Source organism: Culex quinquefasciatus, chromosome 2 (genome assembly GCF_015732765.1).
Source record: "Culex quinquefasciatus strain JHB chromosome 2, VPISU_Cqui_1.0_pri_paternal, whole genome shotgun sequence".
Taxonomy (NCBI): Eukaryota; Metazoa; Arthropoda; class Insecta; order Diptera; family Culicidae; genus Culex; species Culex quinquefasciatus.
Genome location: NC_051862.1, coordinates 70,520,221 through 70,548,044, shown reverse-complemented (window position 1 = coordinate 70,548,044; position 27,824 = coordinate 70,520,221). Strand labels below are relative to the sequence as shown.

Below are 27,824 nucleotides of genomic sequence, written 5' to 3'. Positions count from 1 at the left end.
ATCAGGAACCTGATATTTAATAAGAACGGCATGGTGATCAGAGAAAGGAACTGCTGCGGTTGACACAGACAGAACCTTGCTTAAAAAGTCTTTGGAGCATAAAAGCGATCGAGTCTTGACATAGATATTCCACGAATGAATGTAAATTGAACTGATTTATTTTTTTCCTTTTCCACGTCGAACAAACAAACGGATTTAACCAAAGATTCAAGTCCTTTGCAAAAATTTGGAACTGTACTGTTTGAATCAGAAGAAAGTAAAATGCAGTTAAAATCTCCAGCAATAATGTTATTTTTTACAGATGATAAATGTGGTATTATCGTTGAAGAAAAAAGAATATCCCTTTCTTTTTTGCGATTAGTACCTGAAGCAGCGTAAATATTAATAATGTTAAAGTTATCGATAGACACAGATAGTATACGTCCGCACGATCCCATCAACACGTTACTAAACTCAATACCTTTGCGCACAAGAATAGCTGTACCAATACTGACGTTATTAAAATTAACTATAGCTGTGTGAGAATGTAAGAATCCAAAACTTTCAAAGGCTACTTCTTGTAGCAAAAGTATGTCAATGTCTGTGTTAAAAATAAAATCTCTAAGTAATAGTTTCTTTGCAATACAACTAATAGAATTGATGTTGATTGTACAAATACTACGAGTAAAGACCATCTTCCGGCAAACCAATACGCACAAAAACTTTAACTGACTGTCAGCACCACGTGTTCTACGGGAACGCAAGTGAGGTTATGTTACGCTCACTTGCTGGCCTTAGCATCTGCTCTTGTTTCGATCGTTTTGATCACTTTTTCGATTTTTTGCTTTGTTTGATCGCTTACCTCCTTGTTTTTGAATCCGTCAGCGTCTACCCCAGACCCCCAAACCCTCATCACCCCCTCTGCAGTTCCCCCTCTTCAGACCCCCTCTTCCGAAACCCCCCCTTCACCATCCGATGGCGGATCTGCTGGCCTCTTTGGTGCCACCTTGTCGAGGCTGGTGTCCATGGGCTCCTCCGTTTCTTTAGCTATGCTCTGCAGAACCTTCAGAATCTCCGCCGGGGTCTTGCTGGAACCCGCCACAGAACTGCCACTTGTTGCTGGTGTTACTGCTGGTAGTGCTGCGCCGTCAGCTGGAACCTTTTCTCGCTGCGAGATCGCTGCTTCGGTAACCGGAACGGTGACTTGCGGAGGTGCTGGTGTCGGTACAGACTGATTGCGTTTGCTGTTTAGAAGTTGCATCTGTGGTTTAAATGCTGGAACCTCCAGTACCGGTGGCGCAACGGGAGTCCCACGGGCGGCCACAGAACTGTAAGAACGTGGACCGCCGCTTCCCGGCGAGACTGTTACCAGTTTTGGACAGCTCGACTTCACGTGCCCTTCTTGTTTGCAATGGAAGCACCGATTTTTCAAGCCATCGTAATAAAGCCGAGCCCTGAAGTGGCCGATGAACAGGCTGGCTGGAATCTCCTTCGCTAGTTCCATGTGTACACCTCGTACGCCGTTGTACACGTTGAACTGGAAGTCCATTGGATAGCGTTCCCTCACGTGCTGCCGGATGGTTCCGTACTGTCCTAAAGCTTGGGCAATGGTCTTTTCCTCAATCTCCGGAGGGAGATTAAAAATCCTGACATATCGGAAGATCCGGCTTGCCGTGGCCAGCTGGACGAATGTCGTGGAACCGTCGTTGTACTGGAACTGGTAATGCTCCTCAAGGTTGTTCAGGAACCCCGAAAAAGCAGCTTCGTCGATGAACTTGAGGTAAAAATTCCCGTCATTTTCGTCTTTGTAGACCGAGTGTAAATCCGTAGCACTAAGCTTCAGCTTGTCCATGATAAACCGTAGCACGTCCATGTGCACTGGTGCTTTCGCACCGGTCTCGAACATCAACTTCAAAGTGTTCTTTCGAACTCCGTTTTCCATAATTACTCTATTTTTCAATAGATTCCGCACAAAAAAGAAAAAAAAAACTCACGTGGCTATAGAGCCAACAGACGGCAAAAAGACTCTCACTTGGGAGCAATTGTTCGGATCGACTGCTCGCGACGACGTCTTGTCCGAGAATGACCCTATTTTTGTACTATTTGAATAGTTAATTGCTTATTAAATAACTAAATTCATTTGTATTTAAAAATTCTAAATCACTTTGAAGCAGTTTAGAGGTAGATAATCAAAAATAATACAACGGCCCGAAAAATCAGGGGGGAAAATAAATATGTTAAGATACTTTTTTAATTCAAATTTTAGAACCATGGCTTGTAATTTTAATTTTTATATGTTTTAATTTTTTGCGATACTGTACATCGGATTTTCTGAAAAAATCAAAATATTTTTGAGCAATCTCAAACATGCTAAAAATGATTGTCAACGCGGGAATATGCATTCAGCTGATTGCAAAGCTGATTGAAATCTTGAAGTTTTTGAAAAAAAAAAAATGTTTTGGCCTCTAATTTTTCGGTCCGACATAATCTTTGAAAAATATTTGGAACGGCCTAACATTATTTTAATTGAATTTTAAAATCTTTCCTTTTCTACTAAAGGGCTTTAACGTTTTTTTTTGGCTCTTTTAAAATGTAACTATTTTAATTTTTCAAAGAGTTTTTTTTTTATTTTTCAAATTGAAAATAATAACCAACAAAGTTTTTAATTTATAATGGTAAAATTTCATAAGATTTTTTTTATTGAAGAAATAATAATTAAAGAATTATTTAAGTTTCAAATCTAGTTTTTTTGTGAAAGAAAAAATCAATTTAAAAAATACAATAAAACGAATTTCCACAGTTCTTTCTAGCTTCTACACAAACCTTTACGTGAATATATTAACTTGCGGGCCAGATCAGACTTTTAAAAAATAATGCTGGCCGAAAAAATAATAGATACATATTTGGTTTTTTTTAAGACATTCTTTTTTATTTGTCATTATTAAAAAAAAATTGTTGCAAAACAATTGATAGAAACATTCTGGATCACTTCCAATTAAGCTATTTATCACTCGATTTCAATTGAAAATTCTTTTTATGAGCTGTAATTGAGCTTCGAAGTGCTGATATGGCAGCATTAAAGGTTACGATGGAGTTATATGCTGTTCCCCTAGTTTTTGAATTAGCAACATTTGATTGTTAAAAAATTAAATAAAAAGATTTGTTTGTAGTTAGATATTTGAATGAGGAAATTCGGTGTCAAACTTATTTTCCCAAATTTAGAGATTTTTCTTGTGGTTTGGTTGAGCGTTTTAGCAGAATGCATTACTGTGAATACAAAGAGACGATGAAGTCTGCAAGTAGTAGACGAAATACGTATCTGTCAAGATATTAAAAATATATAGCGGAATTAAAAGGAACAACTCGTCTCTTTGTATTCACATTATTCTCATTTATTCAGTATTTGACGAATTCATAGGTCAGTCATAGGGGCAGGGGGGCAGAATGGCCCGCCTAAGTAAAATGCGCCAAAAACCATAGAAAAACATAGCAATTTATTAATTCAGTGTAATAGGATTATGTTTTGGGATGTTCCCTTCAATGTTGTATACTTGGTTGATGAAAATTTTAAGCTTAAAACTATTATTGATGTAATTTAAAAAAAAAGTGTTTTTCGACTACTTTTCCAGGGTGCGGGGCAGAATGGGCCACCATAGAAAACAAGCCGGCTAATACAACGTTGAAGGGAGATAAGAAATGACTTTGGGGACCTTTCTAACATAATTTCTATGAAGTTAGTCCACTTTTATAAAAAAGTCGCTTACCCGGTTACCAAAACAAACATTTTTGAAAATAGTGTTAATATGTTGTATTAAGACACTTTTTTTTAAAATAAGCACCAAAACAAGTAAAAAATCAACTAATGTTGCATTAAACGCGATTTGTGAAGCTTCCAGGAGTTCAAAAATCAAATCAAATTATTTGCTCTACAGCATTGCCTAGGCGTTCTCGATTGCGAGATTCCTACTCGAAACTAAGTGTCCGAAGGCTTGATTGTTGAGGCAATTGCAAACCTCTTTTTACACCTTAGCTTCCATCTACCCCGGGATTCGAACTGACGACCTTTGAATTGTTAGTCCAACTGCCTACCAGCGACTCCACCGAAACAGGACCCAGGGAGACGACTCCTGCACCTGGACTGAGCTAACGACCTAACCTTTTTAGGTTAGTCCGGGGCCAACATTTACTTCCCGTCCGACGGAAGGCGTGATCAGACAAATCTCGTCTCGAAAAATGCCACCGGGACCTTCTGGGATTGAACCCAGGCCGACTGGGTGAGAGGCAATCACGCTTACCCCTACACCACGGGTCCCGGCTTTCCAGGAGTTAAATAATCCATTTAACTCAAATTTTGTTACTTTTGATTGTTTTGATAAGGCAGAATAAGGGTGGTCCATTTTGCCCCCCAAGTGGATTTTAATTTAACACTTCCACCACCAAGCCTCTACATGAATTGAATGTTCCGTTATTGTTTGTTTACCTTGGTTGTATGTACCATCTAGTAACATTATAAGCATTGAACAAACTTTTTCAAACAATCTAACTTTTCAGAAAGCTTATTTCAGAGCCTCCAAATAAACAACATTTGTCAATAAATTTACATTTTTGCTCATAATTCGAAAAATACAATGAATTCAAACGTCGTTTTCGGTGTGGGGATGTTATTTGACGTCCTTTATAAGACCCTTGTCTTACAGTTGGTCTAAATCCATTGTAAAGCCAGCAACTAAGGGTGGCTCATTGTGCCCCCCCCCCCTGGTCCATTCTGTCCCCACTGCCCCCACTAACGATTTCCAAAAGCCATCGTGGGTTGTGGGTTGGGCACGCCTTATTCAAGACAAAACATGATCTTGGAAAAGTTTGGTAAAATTTGGGTAGAATGTAAAAATGGGTGATTTTTTATAAGAAATGTAATTGAGAACCATTACGATAAGCTTATTGTGAAGATCTATCAACAATTAGGTGGATCAAGTAAATTTTTAAAGTGAAAACATTTTGTTCTGAATATTTCTGATCATAACTCAGACTACTAACTCTTGCGGGCAAAAATCCGTAGGGGAGAGTGGGGAGACTTGATCCCCAGGGAGACTTGATCCCAAGCCTGTATCTCGTCAGCATGTGGGTAAAACAATTAGCTTTGTTCTAGAAAGTTGTGCGAAATTGACTAAAACTCATTGTAGAAAACAAAGAAAAAAATTAAAAAATGTTTGGATTGAGTTACACAAATTTTTCTAAGAAGTGCTGCAAAAAACTTCCAAGAGATCTTTTTTCTTTGTTTTGATATGTATAGAAAACACTCAAAAATTATTCAAAATATAATATAATATTTTTTATACATGAATTGTTTGATAAACATATCAACTCCAAAACCCTTACGCATTTTACGTTAAATTTATCGTCATACTATTTTTACAATCAATTGTTTAAAAAAGTGCGTTAAGGGAGACTTGATCCCTGCATTTTTACAGTCACTGGAATCAGCCTCAAGATTAAATAATTTGGCTGGGTTTTCGTACATAGTTTCCTTTAGTATAGTTGTACATAACTAACTGCAGTTTGAACCATTTTTCAAAAGTTTTGTAAACAAAAATTACCAGCTTTTGTAAACATGCTCAATATTGGTCTAAAAAAAAAAATTAAGTTTTTAAATATTTTACATGCTAAATTTGTTATATTTTGAACACAAACGTACAGGTTTAATGTGAAATTGCTGTATCTTATAGAAAATTAAAAGTTTGGATGAATTAGAAACATTTTGCTTAAGATTTCTTCAAAATGTTGAAAGGGGGATCAAATTACCCCCAACATTTTGAAAATGCCGGTTTAAAATATTTTTTTAAAAAGCTTGGCATTATTCGAAGAGTTTATCTGATGAAATACCCTTATCAGCCAAACATAGTTGAATGTTTAAGCTTTCAATTCATGCAAAAAGATCATAGTTTTGTGAGAAATTGACAGAGTTATGTGCGATACATAAAAGGGGATCAAGTCTCCCCACTCTCCCCTACACTTAGCAAAAATGATTCTTTGGATTATCAAAAGCGTTTTGCTGAAATAAATCATCATGATTTAATATTTTGCTATATCTATCACCAATAAAGCCGCTTCCCCGTAAAAAATCTGACAATCCACAATTTCATTGAGGTTAAGTTGAGTGGTTTCGTCCGACTCATCGGCCGACCGGACAACAGAAATCGGCCAATAAAATCTAACAGAATCGGTAATTAAATCAATCGATTTTCAAACAATTTAGTTTACGAACAAAGAACAATCCGGCTCGGTATTCATACGACGACTCAAAATAATCCTAACTGAACCGAGCAGGGTTGTCAAAGTCAGATGGGCGTAGCAAAAAAGGGTTTATCAGAGCAGAATTGAGTCGCGTCCGATATGTGCTCGCAAGTGAAGGGGAGAATTTTGAGCAACCCTGATCCTTGCATAAAAATTTGCCGTTAATATAATTTCTATCGAATGATGACCATTCAAAAGCTGCGAAAAGAAATAAATGATTGTATATTTTTAATACCTAAATAAATGGAATAAATGTATAAATATCGTATTTTGGTATTTTTAAATCAGGCGAGAAAATGTTCAGGATTTTCTTTCAACTTCAAGCACTGATAAAGAAAAGTCATTTGTTCATTTTTCGCGTAAAATTATGATTTACTAACACTTTTTTCTGTTATTTCCTTTTTCTTTAAATTACAATAATAATAATAAGATATACACGTAAAAATAATGATTTTTTTCCTTAATGATCACTCTTTTCTTCTTAATGATTGTTTATATAACAAATACTGACGATGTTTTTTTTTCCTCTTTTTTCTCTTTATTCTGCTTCTGTTTCATTCCTAAGATTTCTCTACCGATGTTGTGTGCCGCGTGTTCTTTCGGTGCTGAATGAAGTTTTGCTTCTGTTTACGTTTCTGTGTTCCGAATCTTTCCCCTTACTTTATGTTCATCTTAGTCATTCCCACCTACTTTTTGAATGTGTGTTTGCACATGTTTTCTTTTTTTCTCTGTTTGCTCTCCCGATAGGTTTTCAAATTTTACTGGTTTGATGTTGCATTTTTTTTTCTTCTATTATAGGGTTGGTTTTTCCACTTTTTGTTTTTATTCAATATACATACGGTTTTTATTAGATTAGGTTTTTTGTTTGTGTTCTCTGATTCTTCCGCGGATGTGTTGTCCTCTTTTTTGTCTTGATTTTTTTTCTGGCTTTTTTAAAAAGAGATTCTTGATTAAAATAATTTACTTTTTCCTTTGCCTTTTGTTTGCATTTGTTTTCAAAAACGTAATTATTTATATTTACTTTTACCTTTTTTTTGTTTCTTTCTTTCTTTAGAGAATATTTTAATTTTCCTATTTTTAATACATTAAAATACTAGATTTTTAAGATACACTAGTACTTTCATTCGGTTTTGTGTACTCAGCTTGTGTGTGTGTGTGTGTGTATTTTTTTGCTTCTTTTATTCTGCGAATTATTCACATTCTTTCCGATATTCCTGTGTTGTATGTTTGTAATTCCAGAGAGAGGATAATTTTGCTATGGATTTTTACGTGATTTGTGTGTGTGTGTGATTTACTTTACAGAATTCCATATCGCATTTTTACGTGTTACTTCTTTTGTTTTCTGTGTTGATTAGATTAGAGCAGTACAATGAGTTGTTGTAGGTGTGTTTATTACAAATGTTTTTTTCTTCTTTAATTTCTGCAGGTGGATGATTCACAATCGTCATCTCACGTTATGAGTGAGAAAATGTCTTAGTTTGGTTGAATCCAATTAAAACAATGAGCTATTTGAGGGGTTGCAGTTTCCGAGGTTGTTAATCGATAATACTATCGTTGCTATATTCATCGCCTGGCGATAACAATAGAGGATATAGCAGCGATAACGTAAATATTACGGTCACCTTCATAGACGGTACAAATGATGGAAAAAAGCTTCTTAAATTAACTATTTAAAACTATTTAGAACACAATTAATTTTTCGAAGTAATGATAGTAACTTTTTTCTAATTTCTAACAAATTTAATAATTTTTAAAAATTACAGTTCAAATGTCAAACCAAAGCAGATTTTGGAAGAATTTAACTTTCACGTTGGTTGTACGACCCAAATTTAAGAATAAAATGATTCAAGTGTTTATCGATGGCAAATTTTGTATAAATCTTAGCATATTACAGCTGTTTAAAAAATATACTGAGATTTGAACAAAATCACTAGAGTGCAGCAACACACGTCAAACGAAAACAAATTTTGAAAAGAACATTCGTTTCCGGTAATTCTCGAATGACGAAACAGCCTACTTTTCATCACCAAAAATAATAGTACTGAACAGCATTTTTCAGCATTCACTTGGGTGCCGAAAGGTTCGACCTTCAGCATTTGTATCAAAAGTAAAACTTTACGATACTTTTAAGGAGTTTGCAGCAAATGACATTCAAGCGGAATTGCAAACAAGCTGTATTCAACTACTTAGTTACTTGCAAAACTTGATTTTTGCAGCACTCGTTGTATTGATCCAACTCGGTAAACTTCGCTTGATAAATGTACGACTCGTGCTGGAAAAATCCTCTTTTCACAACTTGATGCATTAATTACTGTTTAAATACTCAAATTTTTATGCTTTTTTTATTTTGGGTGTTAAAAGAAACCAAATTTTGCTTAAATTCTAAGAAATTAAAGCATTTATAATTTAAAATTTTTCGCAACTCGAAAGATGGGTGACAAAATCTTTGGTTTTATTTAAAAAAAAAAATCTGATCTCTTTTGGAAAAAAAATCTATAAAAAATCACAAATGGTTGAATTTTTCAAACATATTAAATTACAAATGAACAATTACATTTCGATGTTTTTTCAAATTTTTTTATGGGGAGTTAGAGCGGTTCGTCGCTGCTGCATTTTATCACAAATTGCATGCAACATTTACGAGTGAACCACCCATATTCTCTGTACAAAATTTGAAGATAATTCGTTGCCAAAAAAATACAATCAATTTAGTATGAGATATATTGTTGCACATGTTTCTTGCTGAAAATGGCGATAATATTTTGGTAATCGCAAAAAATAAACTCCGGATAAAATTATCATTAACAACCTTGAAAATTTCTCAACTTACTTCGGAGAACCGCCAGCTCCAAGATTTTTTTATTTTTATTTTAGCATGTACCAATTTAATAAATAATCGAAAATAAAAACTAAAATATTTTTCTTTTTCGTTTTTAAGGAAAATTCTACCCCACTTTATACTCTCACTCGACATTCATGTTCCACGAGAAGGAAGGAAACTAAAAAACGTATAGTTTAGTATTTATCCCACATTTACACCGCCCGAGACGAGAGACTATCTCAATTTACATCTACATGTGCCTTAACGAATGGTTTATCATCGAACACTCTCGCTCTCTCACGTTCTCCACAATCACACTATGCTCTTAAAAACTACCCTTTGCTCTCAATTGTATTTTAATTATTTCTGTGTTTGCTTCATTCGCTTTTCATTTTTTTTATAAGAACATTTCCGTTTTTTGCTTTTTCATTCTTGGAAAAACACGATATCTATATTGCAAAATTTTCGCTCGAAAAACGGGTCCTACCATTTTTCTGTTCAGCTGTGCTTCTGTGTCCGAGTAAATTCCGTTTCTCTTTCAGTGATCATTGTCAGTTTCATGTTGGTTTGTTTGTTCTTTTCAAAGTGTCCAAATGTTTAGTGCCAAATTCTAGACTCCAAATATTTTTAATATCCACTGATCCACATTTAAACACTAGGAAATCTTGTCCGCGCCGCAGACGACTCAAGGGACTCGGGGGTGAAGATCACAAGCCAACCACAGGCGACGTCGATGAATCCGGATGCCGGACCCCGCGTCCGGAATTGGCCTCCTCTCCCCTGTTCTCCCTTCCCATCATCCGACGGCTCCTGGTTTGCGTCTAATTCTTGGTATGTGTCTTGGTTGCTTTCGCTTCTCTGCTTCCGCTTCTATTAGGGTGATTGCGAGGGACGAATTTGCTCCAGCAGGCATCCATCATGGCCATCTACTGGTTCTCCTCCTTCACCCTATAATATTACAACTGTCACTGGGACACCGACGGGCTCTTCTTGTCCGAGTCCTGGCTGGCCGGTCCGCTGTTGTTGGGCCCTCCCGGTCCTCCGCCGCCGCCCCGGTCCACCTGCCACGAGTTGGGTCCACCGGGACCGCCGGGGCCACCCGGACCTCCCGGGCCGCCCGTCATCGGGCCCGAATCGTTGTGGCCACCGAACGCGTTGTGGCCGCCCACGCCGTCGTGATCGAGCGAGTTGGCCGCATCGTACTGGGTGTTCTCCAGCCGCGTGATCAACCGTTCGTCCTCGTCGCCAAATTCGCCTCCCATCAGCGACGGTTCACCCACCACCATCACGTCCTTCGAAGAGCGAAAATCGCGGGAAAAGGGAAAAGAGGGAAATTGATTAATTACAGCTTGGGATTCATCAGTTATTGAAAAGTATCTTTGTTGAAAACATTATTTTTTAATAAATGCTACAATACTTGTTCGGTAACTGGGCTGAGAACGTAGCGCAGTCACCGAATGCTGCTCGCTACTTGGGATGAGCAAAAGGCACTTTGAATGATTTTGTACGGTTGATATTTTTATTATTCTTGGCTAAGGGGTCATCCATAAATGACGTATCCCTGTTTAAACTAATAAATCACAAAAAGACTAGTAATTAAAGTATCGTAAAGTAATTAAAAAATAATAAAAAAATAATATTGTAAGCGAACACCTGGAGCGTTTTTACGAAAAAGTATGTCTAACTCACTTCTGAATCTTAAAGGCAGAATGTTACTAAACGGTTCTAACAACGTTTAGCTAACATTGTAATCCGAGCATTCGTTGGTGAAGGTTGTCTGAATCAACATGACTCGTCGCGTCCCGGCGCAAAACGCCGGCAATATTGCCCTACCTGCGGCTCAAGCAGGCAAAAAAGTGGGAATTTCCAAAAGGAAGGTTGAGGCCTCAACTGATGGCCAAAAACCGGGGATTTCCAAGAGGAAGGTGCTTTTGGAAGTGACATCGAACAGCAAAAAGACGAAAAAGAGCGACGGTACTGTACCGATGGATGAGGAGGAGGAGAACTCTTCGTCGCACGAGGAGCAGCTATTGAAGAACAACAAGTTTGCTGGACTGCCTGACGAGGACCAGGTAGCGGAAGCAAAGGAGAATGAAGTGAAACAGCGAAAGGAGAAACTGCCTCCTTTTTATGTGCGGCAATCAGCAGCAACGATCGACTTTCGAGCGGGGCTGGTTGAACTCATCAAGTCTGGGAAAGTCCTAGGCAACATTCGTCTGTGTCAGGACGGATTTAAGGTGCTGGTGCAATCCAGGCAGCACTATCAACTGGTCAAGGATTACTTGACCGAAAACGAGGCGGAGTACTTTACCCATGATGTCGTCATGGATAAGCCGTACAAAATCGTCGTCAGAGGTCTGTACGACATGCCAGTGGAGGAATTAGCTGCCGAGCTAAAAGTTTTGAAACTGGATGTGTTGGCCGTGCACAAAATGAGCCGACGCAACAAAGACATCAAGTACCGTGACCAGCTCTACCTGCTGCATTTGGCTAAGGGATCGACGACGCTTCCTGAGCTGAAGGCAATCCGAGCGGTTTTCAACATTATCGTGTCGTGGGAGCGATACCGACCAGTGCATCGTGACGTCACACAATGCTTCAACTGCCTGGGCTTCGGGCACGGAGGTAAGAACTGCCACCTGAAGCGTCGTTGCGCCAAATGTGGTACCGATGCGCACATCACATCCCAGTGCATCCAAGATTCGCTGGTGAAGTGCCTCAACTGCAACGGTGAGCACTCGTCAACCGACCGAAAGTGCCCCAAGAGAGCTGAGTTCGTGAAAATTCGGCAGCAAGCATCGACGAAGAATCAGCCTCAGCGTCGTAGAACTCCTCCAGCCCTGGTGGAGCAAAATTTTCCACCTCTTCAACCGCGACGCCAGGTCCCGAACTTGGCACCGTTGCCGTTGGATCCCAGGAAGAGAGCTGAGATGAATCATCCACGGCCGGGTTCCAGCCAGGAGCCGAGACCGCCACCACCGGGCTTCAGCCAGGAGCCAAGACCAACCCAAGAACCAGCAGTTGAGGAAAATGGTAATGATCTTTACACCTCAACCGAACTCCTCAATATTTTCAAACAGATGTCCGCTGCACTGCGTGGATGCAAAACCAAGACCCAGCAGATTGAAGTGCTGACCTCGTTCGTCATCCAGTATGGATCGTAGGTCCCTCAAGCTGCTGAATTGGAACGCTTGCTCCATTAGGAGGAAGAACTTAGAGCTGGTGGATTTTCTTCGCGAGAAGGAGATCGACGTAGCTGCCATCACGGAAACTCATCTGAAGCCCGGTGAAAAAGTTTATCTGCAAAACTACAAGATCGCGACGCAGCTCGACAGGACCACCTCTGGAGGAGGAGGTGTGCTTGTCGCTGTTCATCGTGATCTCAAGCCACGCCGGCTGCCACACTTTAAGCTGGACATCATCGAGGCCGTTGGAGTGGAAATTCCCACTTCGGTTGGCCCAGTACTCTTCATTGCTGCATACTGCCCACGTCAGGTGAATTCCAGAGATGGTTCAGCAGCAAAACTGAAGGGCGATATCCAGAAGCTGACACGGCGGAGCGCAAAGTACATCATCGCTGGTGACCTCAACGCGAAGCATGAAGTTTGGGGCAACAGCAGGAGGAATCGGAACGGAGTGATTCTGCACAACGATCTGCAAAACGGATACTACAACGTTGTGAGTCCGGATCGTCCAACGAGGGTGGCTCGGTCTGGGAATCACTCAATCATCGACTTCTTCATTACCAATATGGCTGAGAACGTGGCTCATCCTGAGGTGTTTGAAGAGTTGAGTTCTGATCACTATCCGGTGGTTGTGGAGGTTGGAGCTTCCGTTACTCCGCAGCGGCAACCAACCCGGAAAGATTACCACAACGTTGACTGGCAGCAGTTTCAGCAAGTGGTCGACAGCAACATCGACTATGATCAACACCCGGAAACTTCTGCTGATATTGATCGTTCGCTGGAGGTGATCCAGCAGGCTATCAACCAAGCAGAGGCTGCCAACGTTCGGGAGGTTCCTGTTAATTTTAAGGTAACTGATATTGACGTAGATACTAAACACTTGATTAGACTTAGGAATGTTTATAGGAGACAATATCAACGGACTGGGGACTATGACAAAAGATTTCAGTTAACAATTTGAACAAAATCATACAAGACCGACTTGACAATATCAGAAATCAAGAATTTTCAAAACATGTAAGCCAGCTTGGGAATTATTCAAAACCATTTTGGAAACTTTCAAAAGTTCTTAAAAACAAACCAAAGCCTATTCCTCCTCTTATTGTTGAGGATTCTCCTTTGATTACATCCGAGGAAAAGGCAAATGCACTTGGGCTTCATTTTGTTAGTTCTCATAATCTTGGCGCTTCCATGACCAGCCGTAAAGAAACATCAGTTGCCAATAGTATTTCAACAATCAATGACTCTACCTTTGAATTTCCTGCAGATTCCCATGTTTCTGGTGAGGAAGTCAAAGTTGCAGTTAAACAAATGAAAAATATGAAAGCTCCTGGCTTTGATAACATTTTTAATCTGGTGTTGAAAAAACAGAGTGATCAGTTCTTTCAACATCTAGCCAATATTTTCAATAAATGTTTGCAACTTGGTTACTTCCCTACCAATTGGAAGCTGGGCAAAGTCATACCAATTTTGAAGCCTCAAAAAGATCCAACATCGCCAACAAGTTATCGTCCCATTAGTCTTTTGAGTAGTCTGTCCAAACTCTTTGAGAAGGTCATCTATTCAAGGCTTTTGGATTTTACCAACGATAATAATATAATTTTGAATGAACAGTTTGGCTTCCGAAAGGGACATAATACTGCTCATCAGCTTACGAGAGTAACTAAAATCATCAAGCAGAACAAGCTTGAGTCTAAATCAACTGCTATGGCTTTGTTGGATGTTGAGAAGGCTTTTGACAATGTTTGGCATGATGGTTTGATACATAAACTGTATTTATACGGTTTTCCAATGTATCTTATCAAAATTATCCAGCACTATCTTTCGGAGAGATCGTTCAAGGTTTTTCTGAATGGGATTGCTTCTGGATTATTCAACATTGATGCTGGGGTTCCCCAAGGAAGTATTCTTGGCCCACTTCTGTACAATATTTTTACATCTGATTTGCCTACTCTTCCTGGTAATGGTGTGTTGTCACTTTTTGCTGATGACACTGCCGTTATTTATAAGGGTAAAATAACCAGATATTTAGTTGGCCGTCTTCAGAAGGGTCTTGACGTTCTTTCCGAATACTTTGGCGACTGGAAAATTCGCATAAATGCAGCCAAAACTCAAACCATCATTTTTCCACTTTCCAAATCGGCCAGATTTGCCCCAAAGGATGATGTTTTGATTAAAATGAATGATGTTTCAATACCCTGGTCAAAGGAAGTTGTCTATTTAGGTCTCATACTTGACTCGAAACTATTGTTTCGGCAGCATGTAGATAAAATATTGAACAAGTGCAGCATTCTCATCAGGTGTTTGTATCCTTTAATTAACAGAAAATCAAAGCTATCTTTGAAAAATAAGTTAGCAGTTTACAAACAAATAATTTACCCCGTTATTGAGTATGCAGTACCTGTTTGGGAGTGTTGCGCTAGAACTCATAAATTGAAGCTCCAGCGTGTCCAAAACAAGGTACTCAAAATGGTTTTGAATGTTCCTGGCTGGACAAGATCAAGTGAGGTTCATGAATTAGCAGAAGTAAAAATGTTGGATCAGAAGATTCAAGAAAAATGTTTGAAATTCAGGGAAAAATGTGCTATATCTGAATACCCCTTGATTCAAGGATTGGTTTAGTTTATGGTAAGTTTAAGTTAGTTTTAGGTTAGGTTATGTTTTCTTAACATTTTTTTCCTCATTGTACCTAGTGTTACAAAAATGATAAATCATATACTTTTAAAGTTATGAAAATGAACAGTGTTTAAATCACGAAAAGCAAACTAAAGCTGAAGAGCCACAGCTGACCACTTATTATGTAAACCAAATGTAATTATTATAAGAAAGATTCAATAAAGTATATTTAATTCAAAAAAAAAAAAAAAATTCAAATACGTTTAGCTAACCCGGTTCAGAATCTTATAGTTAAGAGATCTCATGACATGTTCAAAAAACGTTCTCTATGCTAGTATGACTTACACTTGCAAAACTTACATAAAACACACACTTTTCTAAAGGATGAAGAGATGTTCAACAACAGAAAAACGTGCGCTTTTTCCAGCGTTCAAGAGTTCTCGGGGACGTTCGGAAAACATAGTAAATGAGTTCAACAACCAGTTCGGAAATCTCTTGGCGAACAAAGTGTGCTACTTGGGTTTATGAATCCCAGCATTCTTAGTACAAGAAAGCACAAAGGCATCGATTTGTGAAAAATTAACTTTTCTCAATGTCACTTTATTAGCTTTTGATCTTTAACCAAAACATGAAACTCATGTGTAATTTATTTTCTTTTCATCAAAAAATATTTCATAATTTCAATAATTCACCCAAATAATTTCCCTAATTAAATTATTTTTAAATTGCAAAAATGTGAACCATTTTTAAAAGATTTACTCGGATAACACCATTAACTTGAAAACAGAGCACTTTATCAAACAAGGTGTAAAGCAGGGGTGCCTAAAGTATGGACCGCGGGCCAAAAGTGGCCCGCGAGGTGATATTTTGTGGCCCGCGGACCCATTTTGAATGATCATGTAAAATGGCCCGTTGACCACTTGTAAAGTGATTTTATACTTTTTCAAAATTAAGGTTTATTTTATGATTTTTTATGCTAATCTTTTTTATTTTTTTATTAATAATATTATTAATATTATTTAGGAAATAATTTGTTCCAAATATTTTGTAATAAAAACAATTTCACACGTTTCAATGTGAGTGAAACTAGTAAATATCGTCAAAACATTTATCAAACATTTTTAGAAATATCAAAAAAAACGAACAAGTTTGTCTTAGGTAGAATTCTGTAATAGTTGCAAAAACAAAAGTTTTCTTTATTAATTTGCAAGTCATATTGACTCTTTTATAAACTGACCCGCAAACTTACATTGTACTTCCTTAGGGATTCGAACTCATTACAGTTAGATAACGAATCTGATTGACTATCAACTGATTCAGGCAGACAAAATGTGGAAATCTGAGAATCAAGTTTGCAGCAAATATTTAACAAAGCTTTCGTCGATCAACCCACCCCTCCACCAGGAAACCAGGAGCAAAAATATATTTTCAAAAAACTTAAAAAAAAATGAAATTTAAGTGCATTTAGCTGTAATTAATTAAATAAGCATTCCATTGCATTTAAAATCATTTGAGCATGTTTGGGTTTATTAAAAATAATTTGGATTTTAGTAAATTTTCGATGAAATAAATAAATGTTGTTTCGATTTTTTTTTGAAAATAATGATTGCAGGTTAACTATGCGGAAGCTTTCATCATTTTCTAAAAGTTTTTCATTAGCCACACTTAACTTATAGATGAATTGTTCAACATGCAATGTCAACACCATTTTCGAAATATAAAAACAAAACTTATTTATTTTTATTTTTTTTTTGAAAACACAAGTACATTCAGCTAAAACTTTTTTTTTTTTCAAATACCAGAAACAACAAAATCAACAATACCGATAGAAACCAGTTATTTTGTGGTTTCTATTATTTTGAATACACATTTTTTTAAATAACAGAAATGTAATCTTTTACATTAAAATAACGTAATTCATTTTTTTAAACAAACCTTTTTTGTATATTTGGCCCGCAAGCTCATTTGAGCTTTAAATTTGGCCCGGCCTCCAAAAACTTTGAGCACTCCTGGTGTAAAGTAACTTCCGATAAAAAAAATATTTTTTCACCTTAAAATTTAAAATTTTAGATAACTCAGATAAATTTTCTATTTCTTGCAAAAAAAATCACATCTTTTTTCAAAAAAAATATTACTCAAGTACCAGATTTTGCACCATCCTAAAAACCCAGGGGTGCTCAAAGTTTTTGAAGGCCGGGCCATATTTGAAACTCAATTGAGCTTGCGGGCCAAATTTACAAAATAGGCCTTTTAAAAAAGTACGTTGAAGTTTTCTGAAATTTCCGTTATTTTTAAAACACTTTCGTTAATAAATAAATAATAATAGAAAAGACAAAATGTCACTTTTTTTATCAGTTATGTTGATTTCATTGTTTTAGGTTTAAACAAAATTAAGTTGTATGAACTTTCAACTTATATTTTCATTAAAATTTCATTTTTTTTATTTCGATGATTGTGACATGTAATTTCAATGAGAAAATGTTACAAAATTTGTAAAGGTCCCGTAAAGTTGAATTTCAATTATTATTTTTTTCTCGACGAAAAAAAAAACATTTTGGCGAATAACACGTATTCATCGAAAACAAACTAAAACTCAAATATTTTTAAATAAACCCGACCATGATCAAACTGATTCTGAACGCGAAGGAATGCATTTTTAATGGATTTTAACACCAAATTGCACTTAAATTTTCATGATATTTTGAAGTTTTTGAAAAAAAAAGTTTTGTTCCTAGTTTTTCGATCCAATTATTAAAACCATTGTAAAATATTTCCATCAGCCTTATTCATCCAATTTCAACATTTTGTCTGCCTGAACCAAATGGCCGTTATCCACCTGACATGAGTTTGAATCCCGAGGGAAGGTTTCTAAGTGCAAAGTAAATTTGATGGTAATTTCATGAAAAGGGTAATTATGACCTCATGAACACCTAAACTCCCTAGCTCGAGAAAAACGGGGAATTTCTATACAAATTCTCCCTTTTTCTCAAGCTTGAGAGTTTAGGTGTTAATAATGAAATAAATACTTTTTGCAATTAGCACAGATTTCTAAAGTCAAATTCGAACGTGTTATAAATATTTCCAAAAATGTTTGATGAAAGTTTTGACGATATTAACTAGTTTACTCAAATTGAAACGTGTGAAATTGTTTGAATTACATATTATGATTATTGGACAAAATATTTGTGTCGTAAAATGGGGATCAAAATATTAATCTTATTTTTATAAACAAAAAAATATCAGCATAAAAATGTAATAATTCAAATTTTGAAAAAGTATAAAATCACTTTACAAGTGTCAAACGGGCCATTTTACATGATCATTCAAAATGAGTCCGCGGGCCACAAAAAATCAACTCGCGGGCCACGTTTGGCCCGCGGGCCATACTTTGATCACCCCTGCTATAACATCTGCAATTAAAGTCGCATTTTTGGTCCCATAATAAATATTAAAAAATCTTGAAAATTAGAAAAAAAAAACAGTTTTTGAGACCAACATTCAATAATCACCATTTTTTCCATGTACGTCTGAAAAGCGCGTTTGTTTGACTCTGAAAAAAAAAACAAAAACTAGAGCACGCAATGTGAACAATAACAAACAAGTTTTATTTGGCAGACCGTTCTGCACAGTATCACGAATTTGGTTGTTGAAATCTTGAGTTACAGGTAATTAAAAATGTTTACACTAGTCGTCGTGTGTCAAACCGCTTCTGACGAAATTTTCTTTGGCCAGTTGTCGCACTTGCAGCAATTTTCAAGGTGTGCCAAGATAGCACGAACAGACCGAAACTTCTTTCATATGAAGAGTGGCAACAATGCACGGAGTTCCGGTTTGTGTTGAATATCTAAGGATTGATATCAAATTTTGGGGATCTGCGGAGGTCAAACGGAGGCGTTATTAACTCATTTTGGCTCAAAATTGACGTGAGATAGCACGATCACGGCGATATGCAGTTTAGATTTAATAGATTGGTTAAAGAATAAACAACGTTTTCGTACAACAAAATCTTTTCAATAACAAAGGGGGAAACAAACTGGAACGTCAACTCACTACCTGAGACGCCAGCGAGAAGTTGGGCCCGGGCGATCGCTTCTTGCTCGGCACTGGCGGACCGGCATTGCCCGCTCCCGCCCCCGAACTCGAACCTTTGCGTTTCCTCCGCTTGTTGGCGGGCCGTTGCGCATCTGGAAGGACGAAGGCACGTCTTATTACTGATTCATGTTTGAGGTGGAGGGTCACTTACCAGGTGGTGCCACCATCCGTTGCCACTTTTGGAACAGTGTCGTCTTGAGGCAGTCCCGCGGACTCAGGGCGTACGCTTTATGTCTGGACATCAACTCTTGCATCGGTTCTAATATCACACATAGCTGTTAGGATTAGAAGACAAAAAGAGGGAAAAAGAAAGGGAAATTTGGATTAACAAAAACATGGAAATAAAAACTTCAAATGCTCGCGGCCACTGCGCTCATAAATGTCGATAAAACATCACCACTCACGCGCAGATAGTTTAGTGTCGAGTTTGTGATTCCCTGTCTGGTGATATTCTTCGTCAGCTGCTCCAGCATGGATGGATCCGGTTGTTGGGTGTGCATCGCGACCACCGAGCGCGGTATCAGCTCCCGGTGCGCCCGCACCGCAAAGTGCCACGACTTTATCCGCATCAGGTCGTCGAACGTAAACTCCAGGATGAGGCGGCCCTCGGTGATCACCTTGGGGAATGGGAAGAGGAATCGGTTAGTAAGTTGTGTGTATATCACAAGCAGATTTTCAAAATATAAGATAGATGAAACTTTCACTACCTTTGTGTACATGGGCTTCCCGTGCAACGTCTCCATCGTGCACTGGTCACAGTCTAACGTAATGGATGTGTTGTGAAACGACTCCTTCGAGTGTCTCAGGTTGAAGTACAGCTCCGTTACGCCGCCTTCAAAAATACTCCGAAAGTACCGAGGAATTAGTGTGCGTCCTATAGCTGAAAGGCGTTAGAAGAACAAAGTTAGAACAGTGTTGACATTTGTAGAGACCTCAAATATCGTCTTACTATATCTTTTTGGTCCATCTTCCAAACAAAATGTTAGTGTTAGCGTTGCATCATCTTCGAAGAACTCATTCGCGAACGAATCCCACCAACAGTTATCACTTTCCTGAAAGATTCGTAGAATTGTTAGAACTGATCGCTTCTTTATGCATGGTTGGTCAAACTTACTTCAGTTCTTTGCTGTAATCGCTTATTTAATTCATATATTCTATAGTCAGGTTGTCCGAAGTACGCATGCCTTCTGGGAACGTTCAATTGACTGAAAAGAAGCAAGGAATTTGTTAGTTGCATGGTCAAACCGTACAAATCATCCGCTCACTACCTCTGATCCATCCGATCGACCGGCTGCGGACCGCTCATCATGTGTCCTTGATTCATCGGTCCGCCCATGTTAGGTCCGTTGGGCCCGTGTCCGAACGGCGATCCCGGTGGCATCCCGAACTGGGGCCCACCGAAACTTCCCGGACCTCCGGGGGACGTAAAGTGGGGCCCACTGCCAAACGCCGACCCGGAACTACCCGGCCGACCAAACTGTGGCCCATTCGTGGACGGGGAACCAAACGGACCACCAGCGACAGGACCTCCACCGCCGGGCCCGTTGTACGGTCCCCCCGGTCCAGCACCTGCGTTCGGCGGGGGAAAGCCCGAACCTACGTTCTGTGGCGGTCCCGGTCCCGGCGTACTCGATCCGGACGGCGCCGGCGATGCCGTATACTGCGGGGTGTTGGAACCGGTACCGGGCGGGACATTCTGGTAGTTGTTGGCGCCGGACCCGCCCGCAGGCGAACCCTGCCCAGCGGGAGGAAACACCGGTCCACCGAAGTTGTTGCCACCGCCCGGGCCACCAAAGTTGTTAACTCCGCCGCCCTGACCGGGGCCTCCACCACCTCCGGGTCCACCGCCGCCGGGGCCACCAGGGCCCACAGGTCCTCCGGGTCCACCGGGCTGCTGTGATGGATCGGCGGGGCCCGAAGGTGTTCCTTTCCAGTTATTCGTAGTGTCCTCCAGTGTAGATGGCAAGCTCAAGGGCGGTCCAGCATTCACTCCACGACGACTTAAACCTGAAAGCAATGAGAGAAGAAAAAGTTTGTAATGATATGTATATCAATTGCTAAGACACGACGACAAATCCTTATTTTACCCTTCTAGGCCTGATGGGTCATATATGACCCAAAAGGCAAAATTTTGAAAACTATCCTTTAATTTTCGTATGGTACTCAAAATCATTATCCCATCATTAGATAAAACTTTTTTTTTGAAAATTCAGTTACAAACAGTATTAATGAACAAAAAAAATATTATGAAAATAATCTAATAATCATAAATGAAGTTAAAGATGATTTTTTAAACTACTTGCATTTGATTACAAAAGAAAAATCTTTTGAATTCATAAACTCAAAAAATGCAATAATCAATTGTTCGAAAAAAAAATAGTTAGAATATTAGGCCGATGCAAATATTTTTCTAAGTTTTTGTCCCTAAGCTAGCTATACTGCCCATGTTCGCATAAATGTCCCATATGCAAAAACAGCAAGCTGAGAAAAACGCTTTTGAAGTTTGTCCCATACATAAGGCTACGTGTTGAGTTTTCGTGAAAAAAACTGGATTTCCTCCTGATTTCTAGAACAAAGTACTGAATGTTATAGGCTTTTCTGAAAGAGCACACGATTTTGAACCAAACTGCATTATTAACTCAAAAACGATGAAAATGCATATGGGACATTTATGCGATCATGGGCAGTATAGTAACACAGAAATCGGTCAAAAAATTTCAATCACGTTTTTCTCAGCTCTCGGGTTTTTTAAGGCATATTAAATTATAAAATACCAAAAAAGAACTGGGTTGCATTTTTTTTACATGGGACAATTATGCGTAGAACAGCAGAGATTTATACGTAGAAAGTTTTGTTTCACCTTCCTGATTAAAAATATGTCCAATTCAAAATATTCTGTCGGTGAAAGTTGCGTTTTTCATACTAATGGAGACGTCTGGTACTATTTTTTTAAATATTAAAAAATACTATCTTCGATCGTTTATGTGAATCAAAGGTAAAAAAAAATGTACACACGGCGTGTTTTCTGGGCAAGCTTAAGGAGAAAAAATAGTCATCACTACTTTCAAAAGTGTCTTATAGGAAATTTTCTCAGCTTTCCAATGCTTCTAAGAGCGAAATGTTTCATCGGGAAATTTCTGAGATATCTCTATTTTAAGTTTTTTTTTTTTAATCCTTGATCATTTATTTGAAACTTTTAAATAACAGTCCAGGAAACTTGTCAAATGATGTGTTTCATGTGTATTTTAATGACCAAAATGTGCAAAATAAGACAAGAAACAACTTTGTAGAAGGTTGCAAACAATTAAAATAATAAAATAATAAAACCGTATTGAAATATTATTTTTACAAGAAAAAATAGATTATTACATAATTGTTGTGTACAAATAACACCGGTCTGCTCTGATTCAGCTTTGAATTAGCTGATACAACCGAAATTTCTACAGGTTTGAGATTGATAGGGTATTACATGATTTTTATGAATAAATATCATATTTCCTTAATCAAACACTAACTAGTTGCATGGATACAAAACATGTTTTATACTCGAAATTATACTGCAAATTACTGTTGCTAGCTTTAGGAGAAATACTTTTTCATTCGTATGAAATGATCGTTTTAGTTTTTTTTTGTATTAAATGATCAAGGAATTAGCAATATTTTAGAAATTTATAAGACTCTCATCTTCAATCTCATCTTAAAAAAATATATATGCCTTGATTTTTGTTCAAATAGTTTGGAAAGAAAGTTTCTGTTAGATTTTTTTGTTAAAAAACTATTTAATTTTTGTTCAAACAAAAATAAATGTTTGTGACGGGCTTTCAGAATTCTGAATTGGAAGACTCGAGTTTTATTGCCACTTTTAAATGTATTTTGTACAGAAAACATTTTATAAAATTTTATCTTTATTTTATACTTATGAAAATATGACTTTTGAAGCTTGCTACAGTAATATGTAGTACATTTTCGATTTCAAATCACATTTTTATTTATGTTCCTGGTTAATGTTTGCTTGAGAAAATATCAAATTTATTCATTAAAATTCAATAATACCATTAACAATCACAAACCTGCCAAAGTTTCGGTTGAACACGCTAACTCTGACACGTGATATTTGTACACAAAAAATATGTAATTATCAAATAATTCTTGTAAAAAATACATTTTTACACTGTTTTATGATTTTAATTTCTGAATAAATCCCATATATTCAAAAACTTAGACAAAACATAATTTTCAAAATGTTTAAAAGATCAAAAGGCGAGACATGATGAAATGCTTTAAATGGCGATCTTAATTCAATTTGGCCCAAAATGCACGTGCGACAAGTTAGCACGTCAGCGACGAGATAATAAGCCTTATTAACAAATTATTATGCGCCTCCTCCCGTGGTACTTTTTATGATAGGAAAACTTTTTTTTTCTGAATAACGCAATTTTCACCGATAGAATGCCATTTTGTTGTAACACGAAATTTAATTCAACCTTGAACGGAAAATTCAATTTTTGTCAGCAGTCATCACAAGTCAATATATTGCCGATGTTCGCATAAATGTCCCATATGCAAAAACAGCAAGCTGAGAAAAACGCATTTAAAGTTTGTCCCATACAAAAGGCTAAGTGTTAAATTTTCACGAAAAAACTGGATTTCCTCCTGATTTCTAGAACAAAGTAGGGGAAATCTACCCATTTTAATCCTAATAAGCGGTCGTGTTTGAATGATGCTGGATAATCTAGAGTCTCCCTTGAATTTTACTAAAACCAAGTACACCAACGAGTAGAGCAAGTTTTTGTGAACATTTCTGTTTATTTTCACTTTCACTAAAAGTTATTCTATTTCTTTACCAAGCATTTAAAAAAAAATTCCCAAGGGTATTCTAATCGAGGCGAATGCATTGGGCCACGCCCATTTTTCTAATATCGGCTTAGTTCTTTTTTCTTCCAACACTCTGTCGAGTGTTGCCATTTGCGCTGACAGTTCAAACGAACACTCACGAAAAGTGGCATTTATAGGGAAAGTTTCCTGGCATCGCTGGCTGTGCTGCTGGTGGTGTTGACGGCCAGCCTTTGTTCTTTTTTGCCTTCGTCTCTCGCTCGGTTTTCTTCAGCCTTCGATTGTAATGCAAAGTGAAAATTGAAACGTCAAACGACTTGGCGCGTTTGTTTTTTTGATGGCGCTTGCTAATTTATTACATTTTTCGGGATTATTCTTCAAGTGAGTGACTAAGTAACGGTCAAAAGAACATGTTGCTGGTAGTTGGAAGCAATTTCATATCTTAAGCGCCGTGAAAAAGTAAGCGAAAGTGAAAAGTTAATTTTGGCGATATTCATTAAGCGTTTGAGGGATTCTCGTGTGTGTCACTGTGTGTGCCAACAAAATGATGAGAAGTGGTCTCGCAAAATACAAATTATGATCAAAAGTGCATTAAATGTGATCTTTTTGGCCAGTAAGTGGCATACATTTGCGTGCTTACTCGAGGCGGTGCTGTTGCTGGTAAGTTTATAGCCCAAATAGTATTTTTGGAGCTTTAATCGAGCATCAAACTCTCCATATGACGAAGATAGGTGTTTGATTGGAAAGGGTAGATTTCCCCTACTGGATGTTATAGGCGCTTTTGAAAGAGCACACGATTTTGAACCAAACTGCATCAATAACTCGAAATCGATGAAAATGCATATTCGACATTTATACGATCAGGGGCAGTATAATAGTAATATGTAGAGGATTGATTCAACTTTTGTCAGCAGTTATCTCAACAAAAGCGAAATCTGAACACTTCACACTTTAAAATTGATCGCTTTTTGAAATAAAGTAGGCATTACGCAATAAATAAAACTTTTATGGAGAATGGAGAACACGCACACACATTTTTACAGAGACGCACGTGCAAAAAATGTAAACAGTGCAGCCAAGCTGTCAAATTTCTATCCTCAAAACCGAGTCGGCGTAAAATCTAATTCTGAGGAATAAGTTTTTGGGCCATGGACTGGGAATGGACCATTATGAGAAGTGAGTGAGATTCTGGGGAATGGAAAAGAACTGATATCTCATCAATGTTAAATTTTTTGGAAAAACCTTAATATCAACATTAATGTTTTTATCCCTTTTGAAATTAAGGCTGTGGAAATAGCTCATAATAGTGATAACCAACCAAAAACCTTCAATTGAAAATAAAACTAATTTCACTAATTTTAATTCATAGTATTAAAATAAAAGTAATCACATAACTTTTAAAAGGGTCTATTGTTGTTCAAACTTCCCAAAAATTAAAATCTTAGAGATTTCATTTCACTGCTGTTTATACCATGTATTTGCTCAATATTTTGATTATTATTTTTTTTGTAGATATGGGTTGGAATGGCAGTGCGTGGCCGAATGGTTACGCTGTCCGCTTTGTGAGCGGATGATTCTGGGTTCGATTCCCTTCTGCTGCAACCTTCCATCGGATGAGCAAGTAAAATGTCGGTCCCGGCTTTGGTTGTTAGGCCGTTAAGTCATTCCAGGTGTAGGAGTCTTCTCCATGCCATAAGTACAAACAACACACCAAACCAAGCCTACTCCGGTGGAATCGCTGGCGGCGGTTGGACTCGCAATCCAAAAGTCGTCAGTTCAAACACTGGGGTGGAAGGTTCCTTGGAGTAGAAAGAGGTTTGGGTGCTCTCCCCATTCAAGCCTTCGGACTCCTAGGTTCGAGCAGAAACTTGCAATAGAGACCACAAAAGACCCGGGGGTCGTTAATGTTGATGGTTTGATTTTTATTTTATTTTGGGTTGGAATAGATTCAAAATATCAAAATATTGTGTAGTGACAAGGCTAAAACAGCTGTCCTAATCCACCCCATGTGTCCCAATTTGCCCCAGATGACGGTACTCTAAGAATGGTGGAATGAAATTTCAATGACACCTTTTTTAACTTCATGATTTGTTTTAAAAATAAACTTGAATGATGATAACAACTTTGAATAACTATAAATATTTAATGATAATCAAAATTGTTCTCAAGTGACAACTGACGTTTAAAATTTTAAAACGACTACGAATGTTGCTATCGATTATAAATCCTACGTTAAAGCAAATCTACATCTAAATTCCAGCCCAAACAACAGATTGCAGCATAGAGAAGAAAGCAAAAATTATGCACACCTCTCGACACATCATAAATTGCATAAAAGCGAATCCAACCCAAATAAATGCAGCGGTGAAATGCCACAAGCTAAGTGCAATTCATCATCCACCCACCGAGCAATGACGACGACGGACGGTGGGTTTAAAGCACCACGCCGCCGTTTTCTCTTCAAGTGCGGAAAAGTTTTCTGCATGTGCGATAATATCGGACCGAACTTTTGTTAGGGGCACATTGACAAAACAAAAAAAAAGTAAAGAATTGTTTGCTCGAAAATTAAATTCAAATTAAATATTTTTTTTACAAAAAAAAAAGTTTGAAGCAGCTTTAAGCCACAACGAAAAGTTCCGCTCGAAACGTCGTGTGAGCACGTCACGAAAAGGCATTGACGGTGGGAAGGAAAACTTTTCGATGAATGAAGCCGGGGCCACTTCTGAAATTCTCGTTATTTGTTTACATTCGGATCATGCGCTCTTTCAATGCCGAATTTGCCTCCGACGACGAGGTGGAACAACACACCACAGGGGCAAAGGTATACTTGTCATTTATTGTCTCTCCTCCCGGTTGACTTTCTTTCCGGTCGGAGTTGGGATCCAGGGGGGGTAACCCCTCAAAAAACAACAACCACCCATTGGCGGGTTCTCCCATGAGCAGATGGGGATGTTAAAGCCTAAGCCACCCACTGCTGACTGGGTGGAAGAGGTTACTTTTATAAGTAGGTGAAACTTTGAAAAGTTACAGGACACGTTATACATAGTTGGGATTGAGTTTTATTAGTGAAGGTCTGGAATCGTTTGCGTTCTGTTTATATTTAGATGAAACTATTAGAAGCTGTAATATTACGTCTGAGTGATTGTTAAACAACACAGAAAAAAAATCATGGTAATATTACATCAGGAAATGGTGACAGATTTTGTGTCAAAAAATGATTAATTTTACCTCAGAAAACGATTGATTTTCATCAATGTTTGATGAATATTCATCAGGTTCACATTTTTACACATTTTTTATGTAATATTACTCAAAAAAAGAGATATTATTCAACCTACCAAATTTTCAACATTCCAAAATTCAACCTTTTTTCTGTGTGGGAGAGGAGTTTTTTTTTCATAAAACTGCTCCTTTCGTTGTCCCGTCACGGTAAGAAATTTCTGGCAAAAACACAAATTTCAACCAATTCGTTCAGTTCAAGGAGTAAAAGATTCATTTTACAAATTTGTAATAATTTGTAGAAGAGCAAAAGTTAAAAAAATTAAATTGCAATAACTGTAGCGATTGTTCTGGTGTGCTTTTAAGAGTCCAGTTTCACGATGTTGTCCCGTCAGGCTACATTATCATCTCAGGGGAAGCAAATGTACATTATTGTTCATTCTAAATAACATTTCTATGTAGGAAAATCAATTATCTTTTCAAATATGTAAAAACATTGGGAGGTTTCTTCTTTTACGTGCCCCTACAGTCAAAACACAGAAAAAATGGATTTAACTTAACTTAAACTCAAGACTGTTCTAATTTTGTAGGAAAGTTTCGAATTCCTCTCATTGAACCGTCTTTCGCGCTACTTTAGACCCTATGTGAACATCCTTGTCGGTACATACTAACTGCAATCGATTCGCAGCATAAAGCTCGGCACTACAACGATCGAATGAGATAGTCCTCTTTTTGGCAAGCATTGCTCCTCTCTCGCGCGCCTTTCTCACTCATTCTCCTGTGTGTGT

The 27,824-nt window shown here is 37.7% G+C and overlaps 1 protein-coding gene across 1 annotated transcript in view; it reads right to left on the bottom strand.

Annotated features, from left to right (window-relative positions):
• Window positions 1-6,669: 6,669 nt before the first annotated feature.
• The window catches only part of LOC6035951 (LIM domain-binding protein 1-A), a 42,999-nt gene continuing 21,844 nt past the window's right edge, over window positions 6,670-27,824 (bottom strand). Inside the window, exons 3-10 of the mRNA XM_038252069.1 lie at window positions 20,253-20,991; window positions 20,099-20,189; window positions 19,934-20,036; window positions 19,692-19,864; window positions 19,389-19,601; window positions 19,136-19,259; window positions 18,943-19,076; window positions 6,670-10,383 (exon numbers count right to left, since the gene is read on the bottom strand). Coding sequence (XP_038107997.1) covers window positions 10,057-10,383; window positions 18,943-19,076; window positions 19,136-19,259; window positions 19,389-19,601; window positions 19,692-19,864; window positions 19,934-20,036; window positions 20,099-20,189; window positions 20,253-20,991 — 1,904 coding nt within the window. The 3' untranslated portion in view covers window positions 6,670-10,056. The remainder of the gene's footprint in view (window positions 10,384-18,942; window positions 19,077-19,135; window positions 19,260-19,388; window positions 19,602-19,691; window positions 19,865-19,933; window positions 20,037-20,098; window positions 20,190-20,252; window positions 20,992-27,824) is intronic.